General features: G+C 37.3%; 1 protein-coding gene across 1 annotated transcript in view; it reads left to right on the top strand.

Annotated features, from left to right (window-relative positions):
* PIBF1 (progesterone immunomodulatory binding factor 1) overlaps positions 1–7,975 on the top strand; it is a 196,281-nt gene extending 188,306 nt beyond the window's left edge. Inside the window, exon 18 of the mRNA XM_059144436.1 lies at positions 7,682–7,975. Within this exon, the coding sequence (XP_059000419.1) occupies positions 7,682–7,732 (51 nt within the window). The 3' untranslated portion in view covers positions 7,733–7,975. The remainder of the gene's footprint in view (positions 1–7,681) is intronic.
* Positions 7,976–26,200: the final 18,225 nt, after the last annotated feature.

Below are 26,200 nucleotides of genomic sequence, written 5' to 3'. Positions count from 1 at the left end.
GGGAAGCAGGCTCCCTGCTGAGCAGAGAGCCCGACGTGGGACTCCATCCCAGGACCCGAGATCATGACCTGAGCCAAAGGCAGTGGCTTAACCCACTGAGCCACCCAGGCGCCCCAAACAAATACATTTTTAGATAGACATGTACATATATAGGAATCACTCAAAAAACTAAATCAGAAAAATTTAGATTAAAAAAGAAAATACTGAAAATGATGTTTTAATTTTGATGCATAATTTTTAATATCATTTTTATGAATAAAAATTAAAAGGCAACAGAATGAAAATAGTAGCAGTATTAAATATTACACTTTAGGGGCACCTGGGTGGCTCAGTGGGTTAAAGCCTCTGCCTTCAGCTCAGGTCATGATCCAAGGGTTCTGGGATCGAGCCCCGCATCGGGCTCTCTGCTCAGCAGGGAGCCTGCTTCCACCTCTCTCTCTATCTGCCTGCCTCTCTGCCTACTTGTGATCTCTGTCAAGTAAATAAATAAAATTAAAAATATATATACTACACTTTAACATGGCTTCCCATCCTTGCATTAATTTCCCAGAAGAAACATAATTTTTACAATTTGAACAGAGACTCAAAACCATACAGATTTTCTTTATGATACTCTGATTTGGTGAGTCCCCAGAATTTTAGGGGTTTTTTTGTTTGTTTGTTTTGGGTTTTTTTTTTTAAAGATTTTATTTATTTATTTGACAGAGAGAGATCACAGAGAGAGAGAGAGGGAGAAGTAGTTCCCCGCTTAGCCAGAGACCCCCAATTCAGGAACTCGATCCCAGGACTCCAGGATCATGACCCGAGCCGAAGGCAGAGGTTTAACCCACTGAGCCACCCAGGCACCCCAAATTTTAGTTTTTTAAAGCTTCCAAAATGATTATAATAATCAGTCAAGTATGGGAGCGTCTGATCTAAGCTACTTCATTATACATTTGGATAATGCCACTGGAAAGCAACGTGATATGAGAGATTGCTTGGTGACTACATGGTTCAACATCCTTTTTTAAAAAAATGACAGTGAGTTACAATTTAGATGGAATAAGGGATAATTATTGTAAGGATCCATGTGGTGGTAATGGAGACTGAGCTGACAGGAGAGAGAAAACAGGAAGCCTAGATTGACCAGCCAGGAAACAAGACAGCTATACGGATTTCCGGGTTTCCACAGCTGTGTCCTGGGATCTTTTCCTCTGGTGGTACACCAGCTTCTCTTTGTTTCTCTCCCAGTTTCTGCTTACTCACAGTTTCCACTTCCTCATTAATTTGCTCCTGGCCCCTTGTCTTGAGACATGCTTCCTTCCCACATCGACTCTCTTTTAACCTAGTTCTCTGTGTATTTTCCAAACACAGGAATCCAATTGGTGCAGCTTGTTTTTGTTAGGTGATATGCCTTTGTAGCAAGAGTTGTTAAGGTTATTAGCCAGGCCACTGAATGGCCACTCTTATTAGTGAACAGGAATCCCATGGTACCAAATAAGCTGCCTAGAGCTATTTATTCCAAAGGACCATAGCTCAGAAACTGGGCTAAGGTGATGGCAGACAATATGATATGTCTGTTATATTATAATCTATCAGAAGAGAGCAGACTGAATACATAGATGTTGATGGGATAAGTAAGGTCAGATGAAAAATCACAAGACACAGCCAAATACTTAAAGCCTGTACACCCTCTGAGCTGCTTTTCTGACCCTTCTCTGTTCCAAGCAGTGAACTGTTCCTTCTGATTCTAACCTCCTGCATTTCTAACTTTGGCTGGTAACCTGATTCTGATATCCAGACTGCAACCAGTATATAATTAACAGTAAAATTTCTCCAGTACCTCAAAATAAGTCTTTGCAGTGAGAATAAAATTAAGAAGATTCAAAATATAAAGTATTAATTGAGTGGCTTTTATATTCTTTTTACCCATATGTGTTTCATGGGGCTTTTTCTATAATAAACTTAATTTCTTTTATAATAAGGGAAAATTTTTCAAAAGGGGAATGAGCTCAAGAGCACCTAGCTGACTCAACCAGTAGAGCATACAACTCTTAATCTCAGGGCCATGAGTTCAAGTCCCATGTCGGGGGTGCAGCCTACTTTAAAAAAAAAAAAAAAAAAAAAGGTATGAACTCAGCATACACTAATGAAAACTGAGAACTAATACTGGAAACCAGTCAAATCAAGACTATGATCTAATGCAAAATTATTAATGTGAATTGACTGGGTAACCTGGAGGGAGTCACATAAACACTCTGAGCTGGTTCTAATCTGTAAAATGAGGGGGAAGATAGTATGAAATGAGGTCTAGATATTTTTTATACGAACATGCTATTACTCTTTTCAAGCATTATAATTTTTACAGTTACTATTTTGAATATTTTCAATTTTCCATAGCAACATTTTTCTTAACATCTCGTCTGATCTTGTTAACAAGGAATTTATGATGCAAATATGTAAAAATAAGATCTAATTATTTCATAATCTTACAGTTTTATAACTAAAATGGAAACATTTCTAATTTGCTTCCAGATCCTTTGGCTGAAATTATTTGCTATTGATATTTTTCCCTGATAACAAATTTATGCTGAATAGGTGGATGGATGTGTGTATCATATATGCATTGAAAGGATGAGGAAACAACACTACTGTCAGTGGGGCAGTAGGGTAGAAGGAGAGCTGTGATATAGAAGAGAATGAAGGATAAGAGCTTGAGACATTTGTCTTTATGTGCTTTTATATTCAAAAGAAACTTTTATAGGGCCCACATAATATTTATACATGAAGAGGACTCCAAAGGTGCATTTGATAGACACCTTTCTCAAGTTCTGGCCATTGAAATTACAGATAGGGCAGAGTTGTTTTTTAGGCATTCAACATACCAACCCAGTCTTGATTGAGTCACGGAATGAAAGTGCTGTAAGGTTAGGAGCTGTGTTTCCATTCCTTGCACAGCTCCTGAACAAAGTTGATACTCAATAAATATTTGCTAATTGAGGGCTTTTAAAAAAAAGGTTATTATGTGCCTTCCTGATTTACTTACCTTTTTAGCTGTTAAAACTTTATTGGGTGGGGAACTTGAGTATTACACTAAAGGACAGGAAGAGGGAAAGCAGCAACTCCCCCAGGCTGGGGGTAGTGCCCAAGGCTGTGGTTTGTGCTACTTCTACAACAGCCCGCACCATCTCTTCCCTTTCATTCATAAACACCCAGTACATTCCAGCTCATCCTCTACTTTCTCTCTCAAGGTAGCTTTTAGTTATCCTAGCCCTTTTCTCTTGCCTGAAGTCGCTCCTTTCTAGAAAAAAAACTGGAGCTGTTCTCATCCTCTTTGGAGCAACTTTCCCTTTTCGTTCCAGAGCTCCATAGGACTAACTACCAGCCTTTTGCAAACCAGCATTTTTACTCAAGATTCATATCATTGTCACCATTTTCTCAATAAGAGTGCAGATGTTAGCAGTCCTGCTCTCAGTCTTTTCTCCAAGCAGATTGTAAGCATTGAAACAAAAAGAGGCTCAAACTCCAGGAGGGCAGGAAACATCGTAAGAATAGTGGCACCAGTACATTGTAATGAAGCTTCCAAATTCGAGTTGATGGTAGGGTTCAGGCCTTAACTTAGATTGGCTATCTCAATGGCTGTCATCTATTGGACAGGCGTATTACATTTATGTAATTTTTACATAAATGACTTTATGATGACATGACTCTGTGTAGAAGTGATTTAGAACGCTACATGTGGTAATCTGGAAGACAAAAAATGTTCAAATAAGTACAATTTGGTTCAACAAATTTGTCTTGACTACATGCAGGCACTCTTGCTAAACATGATAGAATATTTGATCATTTTGATATAGATGAAATGGGTTGGACTACTTTAAAAATAAAGAAAATGCTAAGTGCCGTAGAAATTTAAAGAAAGAATAGATACTGTGATGTTGATGGGCTCCTGGAGTATTTGAGGCTCAGGCCTTGAAGAAGATTTTAAAGGTGACAATGAGGCTTAGAAAATGAGAAATTCCAAAGGCAGAAAGAGAACAGTATTCACAGATTATTTTCTAATTTGTGCTTCTTTCCATTATTCAGTAATAGGATGTCTAATATATATTGTTTATATCAAGACTTTATTCCTTTCTTTGTAAGCGTGGAGGGAGGGCAGTGAAGGTGGAATGATTTGGGACAGTCTCTCATTTAAATTGGTAGGAGAGCCAGGTTAGCTGTTTTAGACTCACTTAGGTAGGGCTCTGCCTGAGAAGACTCTTTAAATACTTATTTCTGTGATTCCCAGCTTCCATCTTTTTTGGAAAACAAAGTTATTATATCTACTAGACAGTGTCTTTCTTTTCTTTAGAAAAGCGGCTCTTTTCTGGTGGTTGAACACAAATAGATTGTTAATTTCTAGCTCTTTTTCTAGATTCCAGGACTAATCCACCAGGTTTATGATATATGTATTATCATCATTCTTTCTCCTTTCAACATACTTTCTCAATGTGTTAGAATCCCCAAGTAATATATTAATGTTTGAGTTGACTGCTTCTCCAGGACACAAAGGTACCTATCTTATCAGTTCTTTATCTCCAGAATCACATTGTAACCTGGTAGATTAGTCCTGGTCAGTTTCCAGTTAATCCTGTCATTGGTTTCTAACACAGCCCTCAGGGCGCTTCCCTAAATCTGGAATACAGTTTACTTGAGGGTTTGTTAACACAACTGATAATCCAGTTTTTCTCTACTTTGTACTGTTTCTTTATAAAATCACAAATACAGTTAACCTAAACCAGCACATAAGAATTAAAGCTACATGCCATATATACATATAAAAAGGGTTTCATATAATAGAACCTGTAAGAGATCAAATATCTCAAAAGTCAATTTATACAGTGGAAAAGCAGCTAATCCCTGGAAAGAGGCACAATTGATTGGGGCAAATCCGCTTCATTAACACATCTGATAGAGACTGTGTTTGTGAGGAGGGGGGGGAGGAGGGGAGGTCTGCAGTGAACCAAACACAGATAAAAGGAGTCGGGAAGAATTGTCGGCCACTGAAATTCTTGTCCTGTTTTGTTTGGGTCATAAAATTCCTTTTTAATATCGGAAGTTTTATTTCTCTTCTTCCCCATGTACACAGAGAAGGAATATTTTTTGTTATCAGTCGATTGAGAAAACACAAGATGTACAGATTCTCTACGCTTAGCTTTAAGCTTGAAGATCTGTAAATTGGTCTGTAGAAGCTGCTTTCAGATTTTTTGGTCCAGGAGCCACAGTTAAAAAACCAGTTCACACTGTGACCTCGTGACGATCACACACTTTCTCAAAACAGAATTTACCCCAGTCCTAGGGCAGGTACTCTGATGTTTTCTATTCTATTCTAGTCTGTTGATTTTTTTTTCTCCCAATTCTGGTCTTTATCCATTAAATTGATTTTCTCACCCATGGGTGGGGACCTACAGTTTCTTTGTTCTTTCATTTTTATTGCAATTTAATTGACGAGACCTACAGTTTCAAAAACACTGGCATATATGTGCTTCTGAGACTGATTGTGTGAACCTTAGACTTTAGCTGGCTCACCTTTTCCGGTCACCCAAAACCTCTCCATCTGTTTATATGAGAACCATGCAATTTTTCAGTTTTACTGTGACTTCTTATGGTCTGTGACTATTTAAAAAAAGAAAAAGAAAAGAAAGTGTGCTGGTAAAACTAGTAGGCATTCCTGGACAAATGACAACTATATGTCCTATTACAAATTAACATTCTGATCTGTACTTTGGTTTCTTTTAGATTTAGTTAGCCTCTGCCACTTTTTTTTTTTTTTTAATATTTGTTCATCCATTAGAGAGGGAGAAAGAGTGTGTGCACCCATAGACACGTGTGCATATCACAAACACGGGGTGAAGGTAGAGGGAGAAGCAGACTCTGCACTGAGTAGGGAGCCTGATGTAGCACTCGATCCCAGGACCTTGGGATTATTACCTGAGCTGAAGGCAAGATGCTTAACCAACTGAGCCACCCACGTGCCCCATCTTTTTTTTCCCCCCTAAGTAGGCTCCATGCCCAGTATGGGGCTTGAACTCACAACCCTGAGATCAAGCGTTGCATGCTCTACTAACTGAGCCAGCCAAGGCTTCTCTTTTACCTTTAATACAAAGGACTTTGAACTTTCTTTTTTAAGAAGAAAATACTGCGGTGTTTTAATGCAGATTTACATATTAGAAAGACAAGCTTGAAAGAATTGTGGATGATTAATTGAAGAGAGAGCCCGATCAGAATTAGGAAGGTCTTAACAGGAATCAAGCCAGAAAAGAGGAAGGCCCAGTGGGGTCAAGATAGGAACAGAATGAGTTACAAAGAGATTTCAATAAAAGCTAAGTTTCAGACTACTTAGAATGAGTGTAGTAAGTAAAAAGAAGAAATCTAGGATGGAGAAGAATCAGATATTTCTGATTTAGATGACTGAATAAAGTATGATGCTATTCACCCAGACAGAGACTATGGAGGATTGGGAGAGTTCATTCGACATACTGAATTTCAGTCACCCATGGAGAGCATCCTGTGAAAGTATCTGTAGCTCAAGTTAGAGCCGTAGTGAAAGACGGGAGTGAAGGAGAGGCTATCAGCTTGGTCAGTGGTGATGAAGCTGGCCACAGCATGAATAAGGTCAAGAGGAGCTGATCATTGCTGTCACTTCCAACAGTTTATACATCAACTATTTACTATAAAACAATATATTAAAAAAGATCAAATTAGGGGCACCTGGGTGGCTCAGTGGATTAAGCCACTGCCTTCGGCTCAAGTCATGATCTCAGGGTCCTGGGATCGAGTCCCGCATCGGGCTCTCTGCTCAGCAGGGAGCCTGCTTCCTCCTCTCTCTCTCTGCCTGCCTCTCTGCCTACTTGTGATCTCTCTCTGTCAAATAAATAAATAAAATCTTAAAAATAAAAATAAAAATAAATAAAAAAGATCAAATTACTTTTTATCTTTAAATATCATACTTACCTATATGCCTACTCGTATGTATATATATTTAGGAATATGGTCCTTCATAGTTTAAACCAGATCTAAGTGGAAAAGAAGTAAACTGCTTATTTAATTTATTGTAACATATTGTATGAAATAGGACGTTTTGATCTGAATCAGTGCCTTACGTAAGGAGTTCTGAGTGCTTTCTTCCGTCCACCTCCCCTGCTTTTTTGTTACTACTCTGTATAGCAAGGCTCTTTTTAGATTGAAATGACTGAGCAGTAAAGCCAAGAAGGACTCCAGCAAATCCTTAGCAATTCAGAAGCTCAAAGTCCAGTGATTTGGATCTACTAATTCTTCAGTAAATATCCATTGCGTGAATAAATATCCGTATATAGACAGATAAGACAAAAAGATCCAAGTCCTCAATTTTTTTTATAAGTCTCTTTGAAAATAAAGTCAGTTCAAAAATGCTTACCTGTATGCAATATGTTAAATACAGGCTTTGAGCCAGAAAACAAAGATGTATATTTTTTCTGCAGACATACCAGGTGGGAGATTATTTCTAACAAAAGACAGAATCTTTGCCATAAGTGTCTTTCTGAATTAAGAAAAGCAGTTATTTACTGTAATTTTCATACAAAGCCCCAATACTTAGTACTCTGAACTGCCTCTCTTATTTTCCTTATAAGCATTTTACTTAATTTTTGTGTTGTGTTTTGTTTTGTTTTGTTTTTTTTAACAGACCAAAAAAGAAGCACCAGAGTGGTCTAAGAAAGAAAAGATGAAGACCTAGTGTTTTGGATGGATTTGCTCAATCATTATTTCTCCTGAAGTTCTTTCTCTGATGAACAAAAAGTTTGTCATAATCATGTACTTGGTGTTTTTTTAAATGACTAAAGTTTATTTTAACTGAATGTTAAATTAACAGATTTTAGCAGGATAATCAAAATGTATGAAGAGCAAACAATAATAGTACACTTTGTATTTGGTTTTATCTGTTTTGTTACAAAATAAATATATACTCTTCTGATTTAAATTTTAGGGTTTTCATAATTCTCAATGCATTTTTAAAGTACAAGACTTATAAATATTTGGCTAAATATTGTCATATTGGTGAGTATATTTTCTAACTATATAAATACTACATTTAAATGTCATAACAGAAATACCAAGACACTGTACATTTTTTAAAACCTAGAATCATTTGTGAAATCTACTAAAGTTACTGCAGATGCCCAGTAATAGTAGTCAGATATCATATACATAGGTGGATATGAATTGCTGATTATTTCTTTGGGCTCTGTTTCTCCTTCTATTTCAGATGATCATTAATTAGTAAAATCTAGTAGAAAATCTGTTATTCCATTGGTCAAGTAAAGATTTGGTGGAAAGTCTATCGTTACATTGAGCAAAACAGTGCTGATTCAGATGCAGGAGGGACCAAATTTCTAGTGAGTGAAGTTAAAGAGATTAGCATTTTTCTCTTTTTCTCAAAATATGTTCCATTTCTCAGAAGACCAGAAGAGGGGAAGAAAGGAAATACAAAAAGAAATGAAATGTATTTTTATATATCAGGTTTTCTCAACCACTATTGAACATAGTGGCTGGGTACTTCTTTGCTTGAGGTGGGAGTTGGGGGGCAGCCCTTGGCATTGTGGGTTGTTTACCAGCATCTCTGGCCTCTACCACTAGATGACAGTAGCACCCCCCTCCCCCCAGTTGTGATAACCAGAAATGTATCCTGTCCCCTGGGGTAGCAAAATCACCCCCTGCCTCCTAATGAAGAACCAGTGATATCAGTGATTATCCTTGTGGATATGAAATAAGAATACCATCTGTTCAGTGTGTTCTTTGAAAATCACAATAGTACAGAACCATTAGTTGAGTGAGAGAAGAGAAAAAGCCTTTGATAGTAATATATACTTGTAAATCTATCATTGGCCTGAAGACCCTAATCCATTCCCCCTCCTCTATTCATTTAGCTAAACATCTTCTAACATAAGACTTTCTTCAACAAAGGTTTGTGAATATGACCTTTCTTAGGCGTGCATTTAAAATCCAGAAAGCTTATGTATAATTCATTAAAACTAAATTAACTTGTGAACATAAATTGTTTCCTTCTAAAATGATAGAAGAAAATGTCTTATTTTATTTTCAACTCTATTAATCTAAAAGCATTTTATGATTTACTTTAGTCAGTTCATTATTATATGGTATTTTAATATAAAGAAATATGGATTGATTATCCAGGTTAAAGTAATGGTGTGGACAAGGGCGCAGAAGTAAGAAAATTAGGAGCTCGTTTAACAAATAAAAACTACAGTGATGAAGAAAGTCTTCTCCCCCTCTGAATCCTTAATTTTCTTCCCTCTTTCCTTCGTGTCATTTCTAGATGTAATTACTTAAAAAAAAAAATCTACTATCGTTTTTTACCGTAATATCTATTAATAAATCTCAAAGTTAGATTGGGTTTTTTTATTGAATTATATTTGACTTATCATAATGTATTAGTTTCAGATGTACAACATAGTCAGTTCATCTTTTTATAAAACATTATGAAATGACCACCACAATAGGGTCTAGTTACCCTCTGTCACCATGTAAAGTTAATACAGCATTATTGACTGTATTTCCTAGTTGTGCATTATATCCCCAGGAGTTATTTTATAACTGTAAATTTGTACCTCTTAATCTTCGTTGACTGTTTCACCTGTCCCTTAATCTTCTGATAGATTGTGATATGAAAGTTTCTTGGAAGGCCTTTGTGGATCTCTAATTCAGATGCCACTCCTTCCAGAAAATCTTGTCTGTTCTACCATAATAATCTGTATTAAGTTCTCTGTATTTTATCTCTCTTTAATTCTGTTTACCATATTTTATAATAATTATTTTATACTTGTCCATTTCCTTGAAGGCAAGAATCGTTTCTTGTGCTTTTTTTGGCCCATAGTATCTAGCACGGTGCCTTGAATTTAAGCAGCAAATGTTTATTGGATGAATTTGGGCATAGTTGTGATGCAGTGATTTAAAGTTTTATTTTATTGTCTTAAAAATTAGAGATTTTTTTTAATAGCTCATTTCTTTTTTTTTTTTTTAAGATTTTATTTATTTGACAGAGAGAGATCACAAGTAGGCAGAGAGGCAGGAAAAGAGAGAGAGAGAGAGAGAGAGGGAGGAGGAAGCAGGCTCCCTGCCCAGCAGAGAGCCCAATGCGGGACTCGATCCCAGGACCCTGAGATCATGACCTGAGCCAAAGGCAGAGGCTTAACCCACTGAGCCACCCAGGCAGCCCCTAATAGCTCATTTCTTAATGTTACTACAACCTTTGCCTTTTCTCCAGATTTCCAGATCTTTACTGTTTCACTTTTTTTTTTTGTTACAGTAAAAAACACAGAACATAAAATTGACTATCTTATCCAGTTTAAAATGTGCGGTTCAGTAGTATTGAGTATGTTCACATAGTTGTGCAGCAAATCTCTATACTTTTTCATCTTTCAAATCTGAAACTACACTCATTAAACAACTTCACTTTTCCTTTTTTTCCTGGAAAAACTTATATTTCTATGAATTTGACTACTTTAGATTTCATAAAAGTGGAATCATACAGTATTTGTCTTTTGGTGACGGGCTTACTATACTTAGCGTAATGTCCGCAAGGTTCATCCATGTTGTAGCATATGTCAAAATTTCCCTCTTATTTAAGGCTGAGTAATATTCCATTGTACGTATATCCTACATTTTGCTTATCCATTCATCCCTTTAGGACATCTGGGTTGCTTCCAGGTCTTAGCTGTGAATCTCCTTGCTTCCTAACTTTATCATTTCCTTTCCTGGCTTTGGCATTTTCTTATTAAAAAATAAATAAAAACAAAATTAGCATAAAATTCTTTTTTTTTCTTGCTAAATGTTTTATGAAATGTTGTCCAAATGTAAGAGTAATAGCTACCATTATCAAGCTCATTCTATCAGCCAGTTGCTGCGTTACATGCTTTCTACTCCTTCATTTACTTAATCTTCACAGTAACTTTGCCAAGTAAGCATTATCTTCATTTCTAAAATGAAGAAACTGAGACTCAGAGTAACTTAATGGCCCAAGATCAGACACATAATAAATAGTGGAAGTGGATCTGAACCAAGACTAATTCTAATGGCTATGCTCTTTCCAGTATTCTCTACTGCTTCTGTCCCCACCCCAGTGAGATGGAAAGGGAGGAAGGGAATCTTGATTTATCAGCTTTCTTTGTGGGCGGGGGGAATACACACACACACACACACACACACACACATATTTTTTAATACATATATAGGACTTAGCATAGCTGGATTTTCATACAACTAAAATTCATGGACCTAAGATTTATTCCTAAAGATAATGTTGCAGTGATAAAGGATTCTAACACGAAAGAATTCCTGTTCTTCTAACAGTTCTTACTAAGTTAATAGTATATAGTCAACTTTTCAGAACCAGCTAAATGCTCTATGTGTTAATTAATCCAAGCATTTATTCAACAAGCATGGAAAACCTAGAATGTGTAAGGCATTTAAACTTGGAATTGTTTGTCCTCATCTTTTTCTCAAAGGCCTTTGAAAAAGGAACTCTATGATGTCTCAAACACCAGAGGACACATTGTATTCTTATCAACCTTGATATATGAATTTCTAAAAAGAACTATCACAGTGACCCAGAGTCCAGTTCGCTATCTGGCACCAGCTATGGTTGGATAATCACCCATCAGAAAGTTTAAAGCAAGATTCCCACACTTACTAATTTTGGCCATTCTAACTGGTGTAAGGTGGTATCTCAGTGTGGTTTTAATTTGAATCTCCCTGATGGCTAGTGATGATGAATATTTTTTCATGTGTCTGATAGCCATTTGTATGTCTTCACTGGAGAAGTGTCTGTTCATATCTTCTGCCCATTTTTTGATATGATTGTCTGTTTTGTGTGTGTTGAGTTTGAGGAGTTCTTTATAGATCCTGTATACACTGGAGCATTATGCCTCCATCAGAAAGGATGAATACCCGACTTTTGTAGCAACATGGACAGGACTGGAAGAGATTATGCTGAATGAAATAAGTCAAGCAGAGACAGTCAATCATCATATGGTTTCACTTATTTGTGGAGCATAACAAATAGCATGGAGGACAAGGGGAGTTAGAGAGGAGAAGGGAGTTGGGGGAAATTGGAAAGGGAGGTGAACCATGAGAGACTATGGACTCTGTAAAACAATATGAGGGGTTTGAAGCAGTGGGGGGTGGGAGGTTGGGGGTACCAGGTGGTGGATATTAGAGAGGGCACGGATTGCATGGAGCACTGGGTGTGGTGCAAAAACAATGAATACTGTTATGCTGAAAATAAATAAATTTAAAAAAAAAAAAAAGATTCCCGCACTTAAAAGTTGAAGCTGTTAATGTGCCACATGCCCTTTTACTCTAAAATCTTGAGAGGCTAAGAATATGCAAAAGAAAAACAAGGGGGGAATATAGTTTAATCTTACTTATTTTAGAAAGTAATAAGTACTATAAATGTTTCAAAGAAAGATTTCCTGAGGCTTGGAGGTCACCGGACAAAGCCAACTGCTTAGCTAGCAAGACTCCTCCCTAGATACTGTTTTCTTTGGTTGATTTACAAGAGTCCTTAGTCTAGGCCTCAGTTCTCCAGACTCGGAAACTTAATTTTTTAGTGTATTGGAGGTGACATCTTTGAAGAGTACGCCCCCACTTACTGGTGTATAAATCATGTATTTTGAGCAAAATGTAAAACTACAGACTGTGACCCTGGGATCAACGCAGATGGAAGATTCTCTCCTTATTCCTCCTTGGCTTCTGCTTTACTGTAGAGTCATCATTTTCCTCCTTCCTCCTCTTCTAGCTGATCATAACACATGAGAATTTTTCCGAGTTTCTTTTTCCCCTTAAACCTTTTTCCTATTCTGAACTTAATGTCTTGATAATTTCTACTCCCTGGCTTTAGTTACTATATGCCAGTATTCCCAAATTTTTACCTCTTAAAGCCAAACTGTTCCTTTTAATTAAATATCTGCTTACTAGACATCTCTACTTGGTTGTTCCATTGTGACCTCAAACCTGACATGTACGAGACTGAACTCAAGTTTCTTCGTCACTCTCTCAGTTTCAATAAATGGTACCAGCACCTAACTCAGGGACTCCCATCATAAACCCAGGAATCATACTAGACCCTTCTCTTATTAACTCTCAAGCAGTCCATCACCAAACCTTATTGATGTGCCTCATAAATATTTCTCCTTTAAAAAATTTTTGATTATGAAAATTTCCAAATATACAAAAGGACAGTGGCAGGTGCAAAGGAAGAGACAGATATGTTCACTGACTGTGATAATGGTTTCATAGGTCTTTACATGTGTTAATGCTTATCAAACTGTACATTTTTTAAATATGCAGTTTATTATATGTCAATTGTACCTTAATAAAGATGTCTAAAAAGAACAAAGAGGGCGCCTGGGTGGCTCAGCTGGTTAAGCATCTAACTCTTGGTTTCTGGTTTTGGCTGAGGTCATGATCTCATCATGGGATCAAGCCACACCAGCTCTGCACTGAGCTAAGCATGGAGCCTGCTTGGAATTCTCCGTCTTCTTGCCCTCTACCCCCTCCCTCCTGACGTGTGAGCTCCCATGTTTAGAGGTCTCTCTCTGAAAAAAAAAAAAAAAAAAAAAAAAAAAAAAACAAACCATAAATAAAATGTTCTTTTTTAATTTTAGAAAGAAGAAAGAAAAACAATTGGGAAATCATCACTTAGTAACCCCTGATGAAATAAATGATTCGGGCATCAATCACCAGTGAATCCTAAAGCAACAAGATATAAGGATAATAGAGAATTTTGTATCAGGCCATAACCACCTAAATTCATTCTTTCTTTCTTTCTTTCTTTCTTTCTTTCTTTCTTTCTTTCTTTCTTTCCTTCCTTCCTTCCTTCCTTCCTTCTTTCTTTCTTTCTTCCAAGATTTTATTTATTTATTTGACAGAAAGAGAGGTAGAGGGGCAGGCAGAGAGAGGGGGGAAGCAGACTCCCCGCCGAGCAGAGAGCCCAATGCGGGGCTCAATCCCAAGACCCTGAGATCATGACCTGAGCGGAAGGCAGAGGCTTAACCCAATGAGCCACCCAGGTGCCCCTCTTTCTTTTTTTTTAAGTAGGCACCATACCCATTGTGGGGCTGGAACTCACAACCCTGAGATCAAGAGTCGCATTGTCTACCAACTGAGCCAGCCAGGTACCCCCTAAATTTTCTAATCAACCTTAGCATCACTAAAAGTGGGGTGAGCAGAAATTATGTGCCTCTTAATGTGTTGTCATGTGAAGTAGAAAGCACCACCTATGTAGTATCCTTGGGGGAAAGATAATGTTGTTTGAATCAAATCAAGTCTTCAGATCAAACATTAGTCTACAGACAAAATAAGAAATAGGTCAAACTGAATAACACTATGAAGAAGGAATTGACTAAATCCAAAATGTAGAACATTCTGGGAATTGGAAATGTCTGATGTTTCTAGGCCTTTCTTATTGGTAGGCTATTTTGATTGACAGAGCTGTGAAGTATTCTTAAAAGGAGGGGGGAAATCATGAGTTTTGATATATACACGTTTTAACTTAAGATTTTCTGAAGATTTCAGCTTCTTTTATTTTACACTTTGTATTTAATTTCCTGTATGTGAATTTCTGTCACCACCTTAGTTCAAGCCTTCATGACCTCTTACCTAAATTAGGTCAATAGTCTTCTAACTGATCTCCATATATTTACTCATGCCTCTCTACAAACCACTCTCCACAAAACAAGAATCTTTTGGTTTTTTTACACTGCAATTTTTTATTTAAAATTTAATCCAGGGACACCTGGCTGGCTCAGTCAGGTAAGTGTCTGCCTTCAGCTTAGGCCCTGAGATCCAGTCCCACATCAGGGTCCCTGCTCAGTGGGGACCCTGCTTCCTTCTGCCTGCCATTCCCCGTGCTGTGCTCTCTCTCCCTGACAAATAATAAATAAAATCTTTAAAAAGTATTAAAGAATGTAATCTATAGTTTATATAAGGTATTTGTAAGTCATGAACTTTCAAACCAACAAAAAGCAATGAGTTATAAGCTAAGAGCATGGTGCCATGTTTCAATAAATTTAATTCAAAATTTTTAAATTTAAAATTTTAAATGACCAGATAGATGAGCCTTATTTTTTACTAAACCCATGTTAAATATTTATTTCTTATGAGTTAGAGAATTATTTTTTATTTAATGCAATCATGACAGATTTAATGATAAAGTCATACATCATTGGTAAGTTTTTAAATTATTGACTATGTTGATCAATTTAAGTTTTTTTGCAATAGTTGCCAAAGGTATTTCACTTTTGCCTTCACAGATCAGAAGTTCAAAATTTTCTTTTCTTTCTTCCTTTTTTTTTTTCCCCTCCAGCAAAATGAGTTTATTCTGGAATAGCAGATAAATTGCAGTTTGGGACTAAAAAACTACAGTGAACCATAGGCAAGTTCCCAGAATTATCAAAAAAAAAAAAAAAAAAAAAATTTTTTTTTTTAAGTAAGCTCCTTGCCCTACTTGAAGCCCAATTTGGGACTTGAACTCATGACCCTGAGATCAAGACCTGAGCTGACATGAAAAGTTGGTTGCTTAACCATCTGAACCACCTCTTTACCCCCTGAGAATTATCTTAACTTGAAAGACCACCATGGGTGAACCTGGGTGGCTCAATCAGTTAAATATGTGCTTTGGCTCAGGTCATGACCCCAGAGTCCTGGGATCAAGCCCCAAATCAGGGTTCCTGCTCTGGAGGAGTCTGCCTTTCCCTCTTTCTCTTCCCCTTCCCCTGCTTGTGTTCTCTCTCTCTCTCTCTCTCTCAAATAAATAGTATTTAAAAAATTTTTTTTTAATTTTAAAATTGAAAAAAAAAAGACTATCGTGTAAGGGGTTAATATCCAGTTTTTGTATAAAGAACTTACATAACTCGGGTTGCCTCATTGACTCAGTCAGTTAAGTGTCCAACTCTTGATCTCAGTTCAGGTCTTTTTTTTTTTTTTAAGATTTTATTTATTTATTTGACAGGCAGAGATCACAAGTAGGCAGAGAGGCAGGCAGAGAGAAGAGGAAGCAGGCTCCCTGCTGAGCAGAGAGCCTGACTAGGGGCTTGATCCCAGGACCCCGGGATCATGACCTGAGCCCCTGAGCCGAAGGCAGAGGCCTCAACCCACTGAGCCACCCAGGTGGCCCTCAGTTCAGGTCTTGATCTGAGGGTCATGAGTTCAAGCTCCGAGTTGGGCTCCAGCTGGATATAGAGCCCACCTAAAAAAATTTTTTTAAATTTAAAAAAATAAAAACTTTGACAACTCAAAACACATACAAAAAACAAATAAAGCAGAGGACCTGAATACACATTTTTCAAAAAAAGACATAAGATGGCTAACAAACACGTGAAAAGATGCTCAATATCATTAATCATCAGGAAAACACAGATCAAAACCATAATGAGATATCACCTCACACCTGTCAGAACGGCTATCATCAAAAAAGCAAGAAATAACAAGTGTTGACGAGGTTGTGTAGAAGAGGGAACTTTGGTGGGAATATAAATTGGTGCAACCACTGTGGAAAACAGTACAGAGGCTCCTCAAAAAGTTAAAAATAGGAATACCAAAGAATTAATTAATTAATTAAAAACAGATATAGCATTTAATTAGTAACTCTACTATGGGGTTTTTATCCCCCCCAAAAAACAAAAATATTCTGATTCAAAAAGATAAAAGCACCCTTATGGTTATTGCAGAATTATTTACAGTAACCAAGATACGGAAGCAAACCAAATGTCCATTGATAGATGAATGGGTAAAGATGTGGTATATGCATATATAAGGGAATATTACTCAGCCATAAAAAGGAATGAAACTTGTTATTTCCAGCAACATGGATGGACCTGTAGGGTATTATGGTAAGTGAAATAAGTCAGACAGAGAAAGACCAATACCATATGATGTCTCTTATATGTGAAATATAAAAAACAAGACAAATGAACAAACGAAAAACAGACTTTTATTTTTTTTTAAAGATTTTATTTATTAATTTGACAGAGAGAAATCACAAGTAGACAGAGAGGCAGCCAGAGAAAGAGAGAGAGAGGGAAGCAGGCTCCCTGCTGAGCAGAGAGCCCGATGCGGGACTCGATCTCAGGACCCTGAGATCATGACCTGAGCCGAAGGCAGTGGCTTAACCCACTGAGCCACTCAGGCGCCCCGAAAAACAGACTTTTAAATACAGAAAACAGACCGGTAGTTGCCAGAGAGAAAGTATGTTGAGGGATGGGCAAAATAGGTGAAGGGGTACAAACTTCTGGTTATGAAATAAATAAGTCATGAAGATGAAAAGTACAGCAAAAGAAATCTAGTCACTAATATTGTAATAACATTGTATGGTGACTGATGGTGAACATTGAGTAAGGTATAGAAATGTCAAATCACTGTGTTGTACACCTGAACCTAATATAACATTGTCAATTATAGTTCAATAATAAATAAAAATATATTTAAATTAAAAAGATTGCTGTGTTGACATAACATTATTAAGATAAAGGCTTCTAAATAGATGGGTAAAAAAATATATTTTATTACCCCCTCTATAGATCTTAAAAGTATTCCTAAATTAGCCAGTTCTCTTGTACTAGAAGTATGTCATGCTTCAGAATATCTGTCGTTTAGAAAAATCTTCATAAATTTATTTTAAACAAATATGGATATATTATTTTGTCTTTGGCACTTTACTCTTTGTTTTTCTTATTTTATAGTTAAGCACTTTCCAATTCACATACCTAACACTACCTAATACGTTTCTGTGACTAATGAAACAGGCTCCAAACTGTATTAAGCAGTTTAGAATCTCACATATTGTCCTTAATGGAATGAGGTGGAATGAAATAAAAATGACTGTCCTCTTAACCCAGATACAATATAAAATGTTTCTTATCTTATAATAATGGAAATGCTTATGTATCACTTACTGGGGGAAAAAAGTTTTAAGCTCCGAACATTTTAAATCATCCAATTCCATACCATTTAGCAGTTGTGTTCCTTATTGCAGACAGCTTCATAAAAACAAATAACAGTTTCAAGCACAGAAAAAGAATAAAAGTATTGATATTGTTTTTAATTTTCTAAAATGCCCTCTCATGTGGATAAATGGATTAAGAGCAAAGAAAAAAATTAATTATAATTTATCCTTCAAATAATCAAAACAGGGGCGCCTGGGTGGTTCAGTCATTTAAACATCTGCCTTCAGCTCAGGTCATGATCTCAGGGTCCTGGGATGGACCCCCACATCAGGCTCCTGCTTCTCCCTCTGCCCCTCTGCCTTTGTACTCACTCTCTTTCTCTCTCTCTCTCAAATAAATAAATAATAAACTAAAAAATCTTTTAAAAATTAAAAAAATAAATACAATGGAAATATAAATCATTTTAATCATCATATAAACTTTGTCTTCAAGTAATGGGACTTATTTCTACTGGTATATAGTCCTACTGACATCATTTTCAGGAAAGTACTGTGAAATTCTCCATGGCCACGTACTTAAGTTTTCTCCTCCTCCTCCTTCCCTTCCTCCCCCTCTCCTTCATCTTGCCTTTTGTTTTTTGGGAGTGTTTTTGGGTTTGGGGTTTTTTTTTGCCATTCTTTTTCTTTAAAAAGCTCTCTTTATTGTTTCCTTTAGTTTATTGAATATATATTTTCTATAATCATGCTCTATCCTGTTTAATAACCATAGAACAATTAAAACAGCTACTGAGAATCTAAAATTAAATACCTATCCCCTAAACCTTCAAAGTTCATAGCATTGGTAATTCCTTAAACACTGTGAGTGCTTTTGTTAGCGAACTGTTCATATTATACAGCAGAAATGTCACTGACATTAAAAATTGTGCTCTAAAATGTGTTCACACATTCTATACTACTGATGACTTCTCTCTCATTACTCTCCTCACTTATCTGCAATACTGCACTGAGTTGTAAATATTCTGCTTCTTTTGCTTCCAGTTCCTTCCGTTTATTTCTGCTATGATCATCTTGATTTACTATTACTGGCGTGATTGGATCATTATTATTACTGGTTACTAGTACAGTTCCAGGAACATACTGTCTGCTCTGTGAAATGGTACCTCCACTTTATTTTCTTCCTTTTAGTGTTTTATACATTTTAAAAAGCACTTTCCCCCCACAAGGCCTTCACCTGGAGCTAGAACAAAGCTATGACCTTTTGTGACTAAAGAATAAGACACTATGTCCATTACAGCGAACTTGAGGAGAGTAAAAATCTTTACAGTGGCAAGCTTATGGCCGGTACCTTCAGAGCTTTTATCAGCCCCTTCCGTACACAGAAATACTCAACAGAGAATGTTTTTTATCAATGAGTCTGTGGACAAGCAGGGAAAACAGCTATGTCTTTACTCATGTGGTGCTGAATGCCCACAAATACATATTTCTTTCTTTTTTTCTTTTTTTTAAGACTTTATTTCTAAATAATCTCTCTTCCCAATGTGGGGCTTGAACTCACAACCCCAAGATCAAGAGTCATATGCTGTGCTGACTAAGCCAGCCAGATGCCCCAAATATGTATGTATTTTAATTAATTGTAGAATTAACAGTCCGGTTTCTATCAGTTTGATTAAGATGTATACATTGATCAAAATAAATTATACGGCCCAAAACCCCACATCTCCATGTGGGATCCTAAGTTGCAGGCTCATTGGATACCTGTTGTTTCAATAAAGGTGAAATAAAATTTAGCATGTAATCGTTCTAGGAAATATTCATGCAAAATTGAGTGGTTTTTGTTTCTTGGTTTTTTGTTTTTTAAAAGATATTATTTATTTATTTGAGAGAGAGAGAGACACAGCACAAGAAGGAACACAAGCAGGGGGAATGGGAGAGGGAGAAGCTGGCTTCCCTAGTTTCAGGGAGCCGGACGTGGGGCTCGATGCCAGGACCCTGGGATCATGACGTGAACCAAAGGCAGACTCCTAATGACTGAGTGACCCAGGCACCCCAGAACTGAGTGGGTTTTTTTTTTTTTAAACTGAGGGCGCCTGGGTGGCTCAGTTGGTTAAGCGACTGCCTTCAGGTCAGGTCATGATCCTGGGGTCCCAGAATGGAGTCCCACATCTTGCTCCCTGCTCAGCGGGGAGTCTGCTTCTCCCTCTGACCTTCCCCCTCTCATGCTTGCTCTCTCTGTCTCTCTCAAATAAATGAAACTCTTCAATTAAAAAATAAAAATTAGGGGCACCTGGGTGGCTCAGTGGGTTAGGGCCTCTGCCTTCGGCTCAGGTCATGATCCCAGGCAGGGAGCCTGCTTCCTCCTCTGTCTCTGCCTGCCTGCCTTTCTGCCTACTTGTGATCTCTGTCAAATAAATAAATAAAATCTTTTAAAAAAATAATAATAAATAAAAAATAATAAAAATTAAAAAAATATATACTGATTTGTTTTGGTTTTATAAAATCAGGAGTTAGTGACTTCAGCACAACTACACAGATGTTGATATGATCTTTGATCTTGTAAATACTCTTGAATTTAATTTTTAAATACAAGGGTTTTTTTTAAGCTTACACAGTATATAGACTTATAATTTCTTAAATTTGTATTTTGAAGCTTTGGGTTCAGTCCCTTCCTCATCACATACACATTGGCCATTCTAGATTCCATCTCTGCTTTATTTTATTTAGAGCAATATCTGAAATTCTTAATTATTTTTTATTTGTTCATAGCCTGTCCCTCCTAAATAGAATTTACATACCACTAAAACAGACAGTCTGTATACCCAGCACTTAGCACAGTGCCGGGCACAGAAAAATTGCCCCCCAAAATTTTGTTGGATGTTAGGAAGAAAGGAGGAAGAGAAAGTACATGACATTTGCTTCTTGATTTTTTTTTTAATTCATATTGCATTTTGTTTGGAAAAATGCCTTAGTCCATTTGGGCTGCTATAACAAAATACCATACACAGTGGCTTATAAATACCAGAAATTTATTTCTCCATTCTGATGGCTAGGAAGTCCAAGATCAAGGCACCAGCAAATTCAATGTCTGGCGGAGTCCCATTTCCTGGTTCCTGGGTACCTGTGTGTTGTTGCTGTGTCTTTGCCTGCAAAAGGGGTTAGGGAGCTCTCTTGGGCTTAAACATATTCATGAGAGCTTGACCCTCATGACCTAGTCACCTCCCCAAAGTCCCACCTCTAAAAACCAATGTATTGGGAATTAGGTTTCAACATATGAATTTTGGGGAAAACACCTGTGGCAGTAAAAAATTTATTAACTCATTAGATACCCTTTCTTCCGTGTTACCCAGAAAAACAGGTCATTGTTCATCTCTTTATCTTTACATCTTCTTTTTGCCCTGATCTCAAAAGAAGAGGTGTTTCTCCCTTCCAAGCTAACACCATTATACCTGTACTCTTTACTTTATATTGAGGTCCGTGGGTGGGCACAGGAGGGTCCAAGAAGAGTGCAGAGTATAAAATGCAGAGCTCCAGAGGCAAAATACTGACAAATACCCACATGTGCGGATAGGACAAAAGAAGGGAAAAACCAAAAGGAGAACCTCCTTCCCTCTCATTTATCCCTTGCCATCTGTTTTCTGCCTAAATCACCAAATTAAGACTCTCCCTCCCAAAAAGGGTTTACTACACTTCCTATGATTGAATTTCTAAGCTTTTATCTCTTACTACTTCCTGTCTAAACCCTCTGGCCCCTGGGACAGTCATGCTTCAATGTTCACTCAAGAGCCTTGTGTTTTGTTTTGTTTTTCTCCATTCTTTTTTGAGGAAAAAAAGTATCACAAAGAAATAAATGGATCTTCCCTCGCCTTCCTGCCACCTCCTCTCCACATCTTTCACAAGGAGGAATTTCCCCAAATATTCCTGCCTCTTTCCACCTCCTGACTGGTATGTTTTATTTAAGGGAGTGTGCTTTGTATCACTTTCCTCCTCCTTTCCATTTCTTTCTTTTTTTCTTTTCTTTCTTTTTTTTTTTTAACAAAAGCACCAACCTATTCTATTGTTGGAACGGTTTCCTGTACCTCTTCTAAGTCACAGGCATCACCTTGTGGCAGAGCAGGTAAGTCAGACACAGAGTTAAAAGAGAGGTAAGGGGGGCGCCTGGGTGGCTCAGTGGGTTAAAGCCTCTGCTTTCGGCTCAGGTCATGATCCCAGGGTCCTGGGATCGAGCCCCGCATCAGGCTCTCTGCTCTGGGAGAAGCCTGCTTCCTCCTCTCTCTGCCTGCCTCTCTGCTTACCTGTGATTTCTCTCTGTCAAATAAATAAATAAAATCTTTAAAAAAAAAAAAAAAAAAAAAAAAAAAAAAAAAAAAAGAGAGGTAAGGGCTGAAGGCCCACTTGACCTTCACATTAAACTACTTCTTCCAATATATTATTTATTAATAAGAAAGATGATATTTCATTTTTTAAGGTTTTTTAAAAATTATTTCCTAGATTAATATATAACGTATTATTTGTTTCAGGGGTACAGGTCTGTGACTCATCAGACTTACACAATTCACAGCACTCAACATAGCACATACCCTCCCCCGTGTCTATCACCCAGGCACCTTATCTCTCACGCCCCCTTCCCCTCCAGCAACCCTCAGTTTGTTTCCTGAGATTGAGTCTTTTATGGTTTGTCTCCCTCTCTGGTTTCATCTTGTTTCATTTTTCCCTCCCTTCCCCTATGATCCTCTGTCTTGTTTCTCAAATTCCCCATATCAGGGAGATCATATAATAATTGTCTTTCTCTGATTGACTTATTTCGCTTAGCATAATAACACCATCTAGTTCCAGCCATGTTCTTGCAAATGGCCAGATTTCATCTTTTTGATGGCTATATAATATTTCTGGTGTGTGTGTGTGTGTGTGTGTGTGTGTGTGTGTGTGTGTACTACCTCTTCTTTATCCATTCATCTGTTGATGGACACCTAGGTTCTTTCCATAGTTTGGCTATTGTAGACATTCCTGCTATAAACATTGTTGTGCAGGTGGCCCTTCGGATCACTACATTTGTATCTTTGGGGTAGATACCTAGTAGTGCGATTGCTGGGTCATAGGGTAGCTCTATTTTCAACTTTTTGGGGAACCTCCATACTGTTTTCCAGAGTGGCTGCACCAGCTTGCATTCCCACCAAAAGTGTAGGAGGGTTCCCCTTTCTCTGCATCCTCACCAGCATCTGTCATTTCCTGACTTGTTAATTTTAGCCATTCTGACTGGTGTGAGGTGGTATCTCACTGTGGTTTTGATTTGTATTTCCCTGATGCTGAGTGATGAGGAGCACTTTTTCATGTGTCAGTTGGTCATTTGGATGTCGTCTTTGCAGAAACGTCCGTTCATGTGTTCTGCCCATTTCTTGATTGGATTATTTGTTCTTTGGGTGTCGAGTTTGATAAGTTCTTTATAGATTTTGGATACTAGCTCTTTATCTGATATGTCATTTGCAAATATCTTCTCCCATTCTGTCAATTGTCTTTTGGTTTTATGGACTGTTTCCTTTGCTGTGCAAAAGCTTTGATCTTAATGAAGTCCCAGTAGTTCATTTTTTGCCCCTGCTTCCCTTGCCTTTGGCGATATTTCTAGGAAGAAGATGCTGCCGCTGAGGACAAGGAGGTTGCTGCCTATGTTCTCCTCAAGGATTTTGTTGGATTCCTGTCTCGCATTTAGGTTTTTCAGCCGTTTTGAGTCTATTTTTGTGTGTGGTGTAAGGAAATAGTCCAGTTTCATTCTTCTGCATGTGGCTGTCCAATTTTCCCAACACCATTTGTTGAAGAGACTGTCTTTTTTCCATTGGACATTCTTTCAGAAACATATTTTAAATCTCTACCCACCACTTTTGTTTTTGTTTTCCTAACCTATTTGTTCAGACAAGAAGCTATTCATTGAGCCTCTCACATTTCCACAACATTAAACATTTATGTGTGTATTCTATTTATTTTAAGGAAGCTCTCGGCCCAAAATGGGGCTTAAACTCACCACCCTGAGATCAAGTCACATCCTCTACCACCTGAGCCAGCCAGGCACCCCAGATTTTTTTTATTTTTTAAGATCTGTATAATCATATCATAATATAGTGTAAAATGCCCTTTTTTACCCTTTCTCCTCCTGAAATACCTTTCTGGTCTCTGCTCAAACATACAGAACTTGTTTTCCCCAAGTCAGTGAAGACTCACTTTATTTGATCAAGAGGACCTGGCTGACTCAATCAGTAGAGCATGCAACTCATGATCTCAGGATAGAGAGTTTGAGCCCCACACTGGGCAAGGAGCCTACTTTTAAAAAAATAATGAAATAGGGGAACCTAAAATAGTGGTTCAGTCACTTAAGCATCTGCCTTTGACTTAGGTCATAATCCCAGGATCCTGTAATTGAGCCCTATATCAGGCTCCCTGCTAAATAGGGAGTCTGCTTCTCGCTCTCCCTCTACCCCTCCCTATACTTGTACTCTCTCTCAAATAGATACATAAAACCTTTTTTAAAAAAAATAATAAAATGAGGGATGCCTGGGTGGCTCAATTGGTTAAGAGCTGCCTTCGGCTCAGGTCATGATCCCAGCGTCCTGGGATCGAGTCCCACATCGGGCTCCTTGCTCCCCAGGGAGCCTGCTTCTCCCTCTGCCTCTGCCTGCCACTCTGTCTGCCTGTGCTCACTCTCTCTGACAAATAAATAAATAAAATTTTAAAAAATAATAATAATAGTAAAATGAAATAAAAAGTAACTAAATAAAATCTTTAAAATAATAAGTTTGTTAGAAAAGTCCTCACCACTTTGGGGAAAAAAGGTGTTGGTAAAATCTAATAGTACAACTATATATTTTTTCAACATTCTAAATGATAAAAAGTATTTTTCTGAGAAAATGGGTGAAAGAAGTGAATCAACTGTCATCACATATGACTTTCATATTATCTCTGCAGCCTGTGTAAATATTTGGAGTCTTCTACTTTCAGTCCCACTTTACCAACTATCTATGGAATATTTCCTCCTAAATCTATTATTGTTTTCATCGCCCTATTTTTAAATTCTTTGAAACGTTTTTGATTTACAGAGAAGTTGTAAGAATACTGCAAATAATTCTCATTTACCCCTTACCCAGATTCTCCAAATATTAATATTTCATCACATTTGTTTCATCCTCCCCCTACATCTTTGGGGGTGTTGGTGTTTTGACCCTTTGAAAATACTTTGAAGATATGATTTCTTTTCTCTGCCAAATGTCTCAGTGAACATCTCTGAAGACCAAGAACATTCTTTCACAGAAGCACAGGACAATGATCAAAATCAGGAAATTAACATTGATACAATGCAATTATCTAATCTAAAGACCTTATGCAGACCTCAGCAATTGTTCCAATCATGGCCTTTATGCTAAGAAAATCTCCAATTATTCATTGCATTCACTTGTCCTATCTCTCAAATCTCCTTTAATCCGGAATAGTTCCTCAATCATTCTTTGTCTTTTATGACATTGATGTTTTCTTTTGAAGAGTACATGCCAGTTATTTTGTAGACTCTCCTTCAACTAAATACGACTTTGATTTTCTGTGTTCATATTCCAGCACCAATTCTTCCTAGATGTGTGATCACTTAACTTCCCTAAGCCTTAGTTCCTCATCTTTAAACTGGGATAATTTAAAATATAAAGTAAAAACTGGGACAATTATATATACCTAATGAGTTATAGAGAGGATTAAAGGAACTATAAATATATTTAAGAGGAATTTACCCTCCAAACTCATCAAGTTGTATGTATAAAGTATATACAACGTTTTGTACACCAATCATACTTTGATAAAGTCTTTGTTTTTGTTGTCGTTTTTAAGGAATTTACCCAAGGCGTGTCGCAAAGTCATTTGCTTTTCATGTGATTTGATTTCTCAACTCTTTATCACCCAGCCCCGTTTACACAGAGGCATTCTCATTTGCCCTTGGGTCTCTAAATATGGGGTTCTAGAACTACTTAGAACTCACCTAAATAATTGTCATCCTCATCAAAACATATATACACTACTCTTGAACCTGTAGTCAGTTAAAACCCTTAAACCTCTTCCTGCATAACCTTTTTGACGATTACTAGTAGTACTAGTCATGATTGATGCACCTACGAGGGCTAGTACTTGTCAACCTGACCTGTATGTGTCAGGATCTGTACTGGAAGACTCCTTAAGTGGGCCCTTTTTATTATGTAACTCTCCCAACTCATGAGGTAGTTA

The sequence above is a fragment of the Mustela lutreola genome, chromosome 13 (genome assembly GCF_030435805.1).
Source record: "Mustela lutreola isolate mMusLut2 chromosome 13, mMusLut2.pri, whole genome shotgun sequence".
NCBI classification, from domain to species: Eukaryota; Metazoa; Chordata; class Mammalia; order Carnivora; family Mustelidae; genus Mustela; species Mustela lutreola.
Note: the sequence above shows the minus strand (reverse complement) of the source record. Positions and strands in the feature narration are given on the sequence as shown.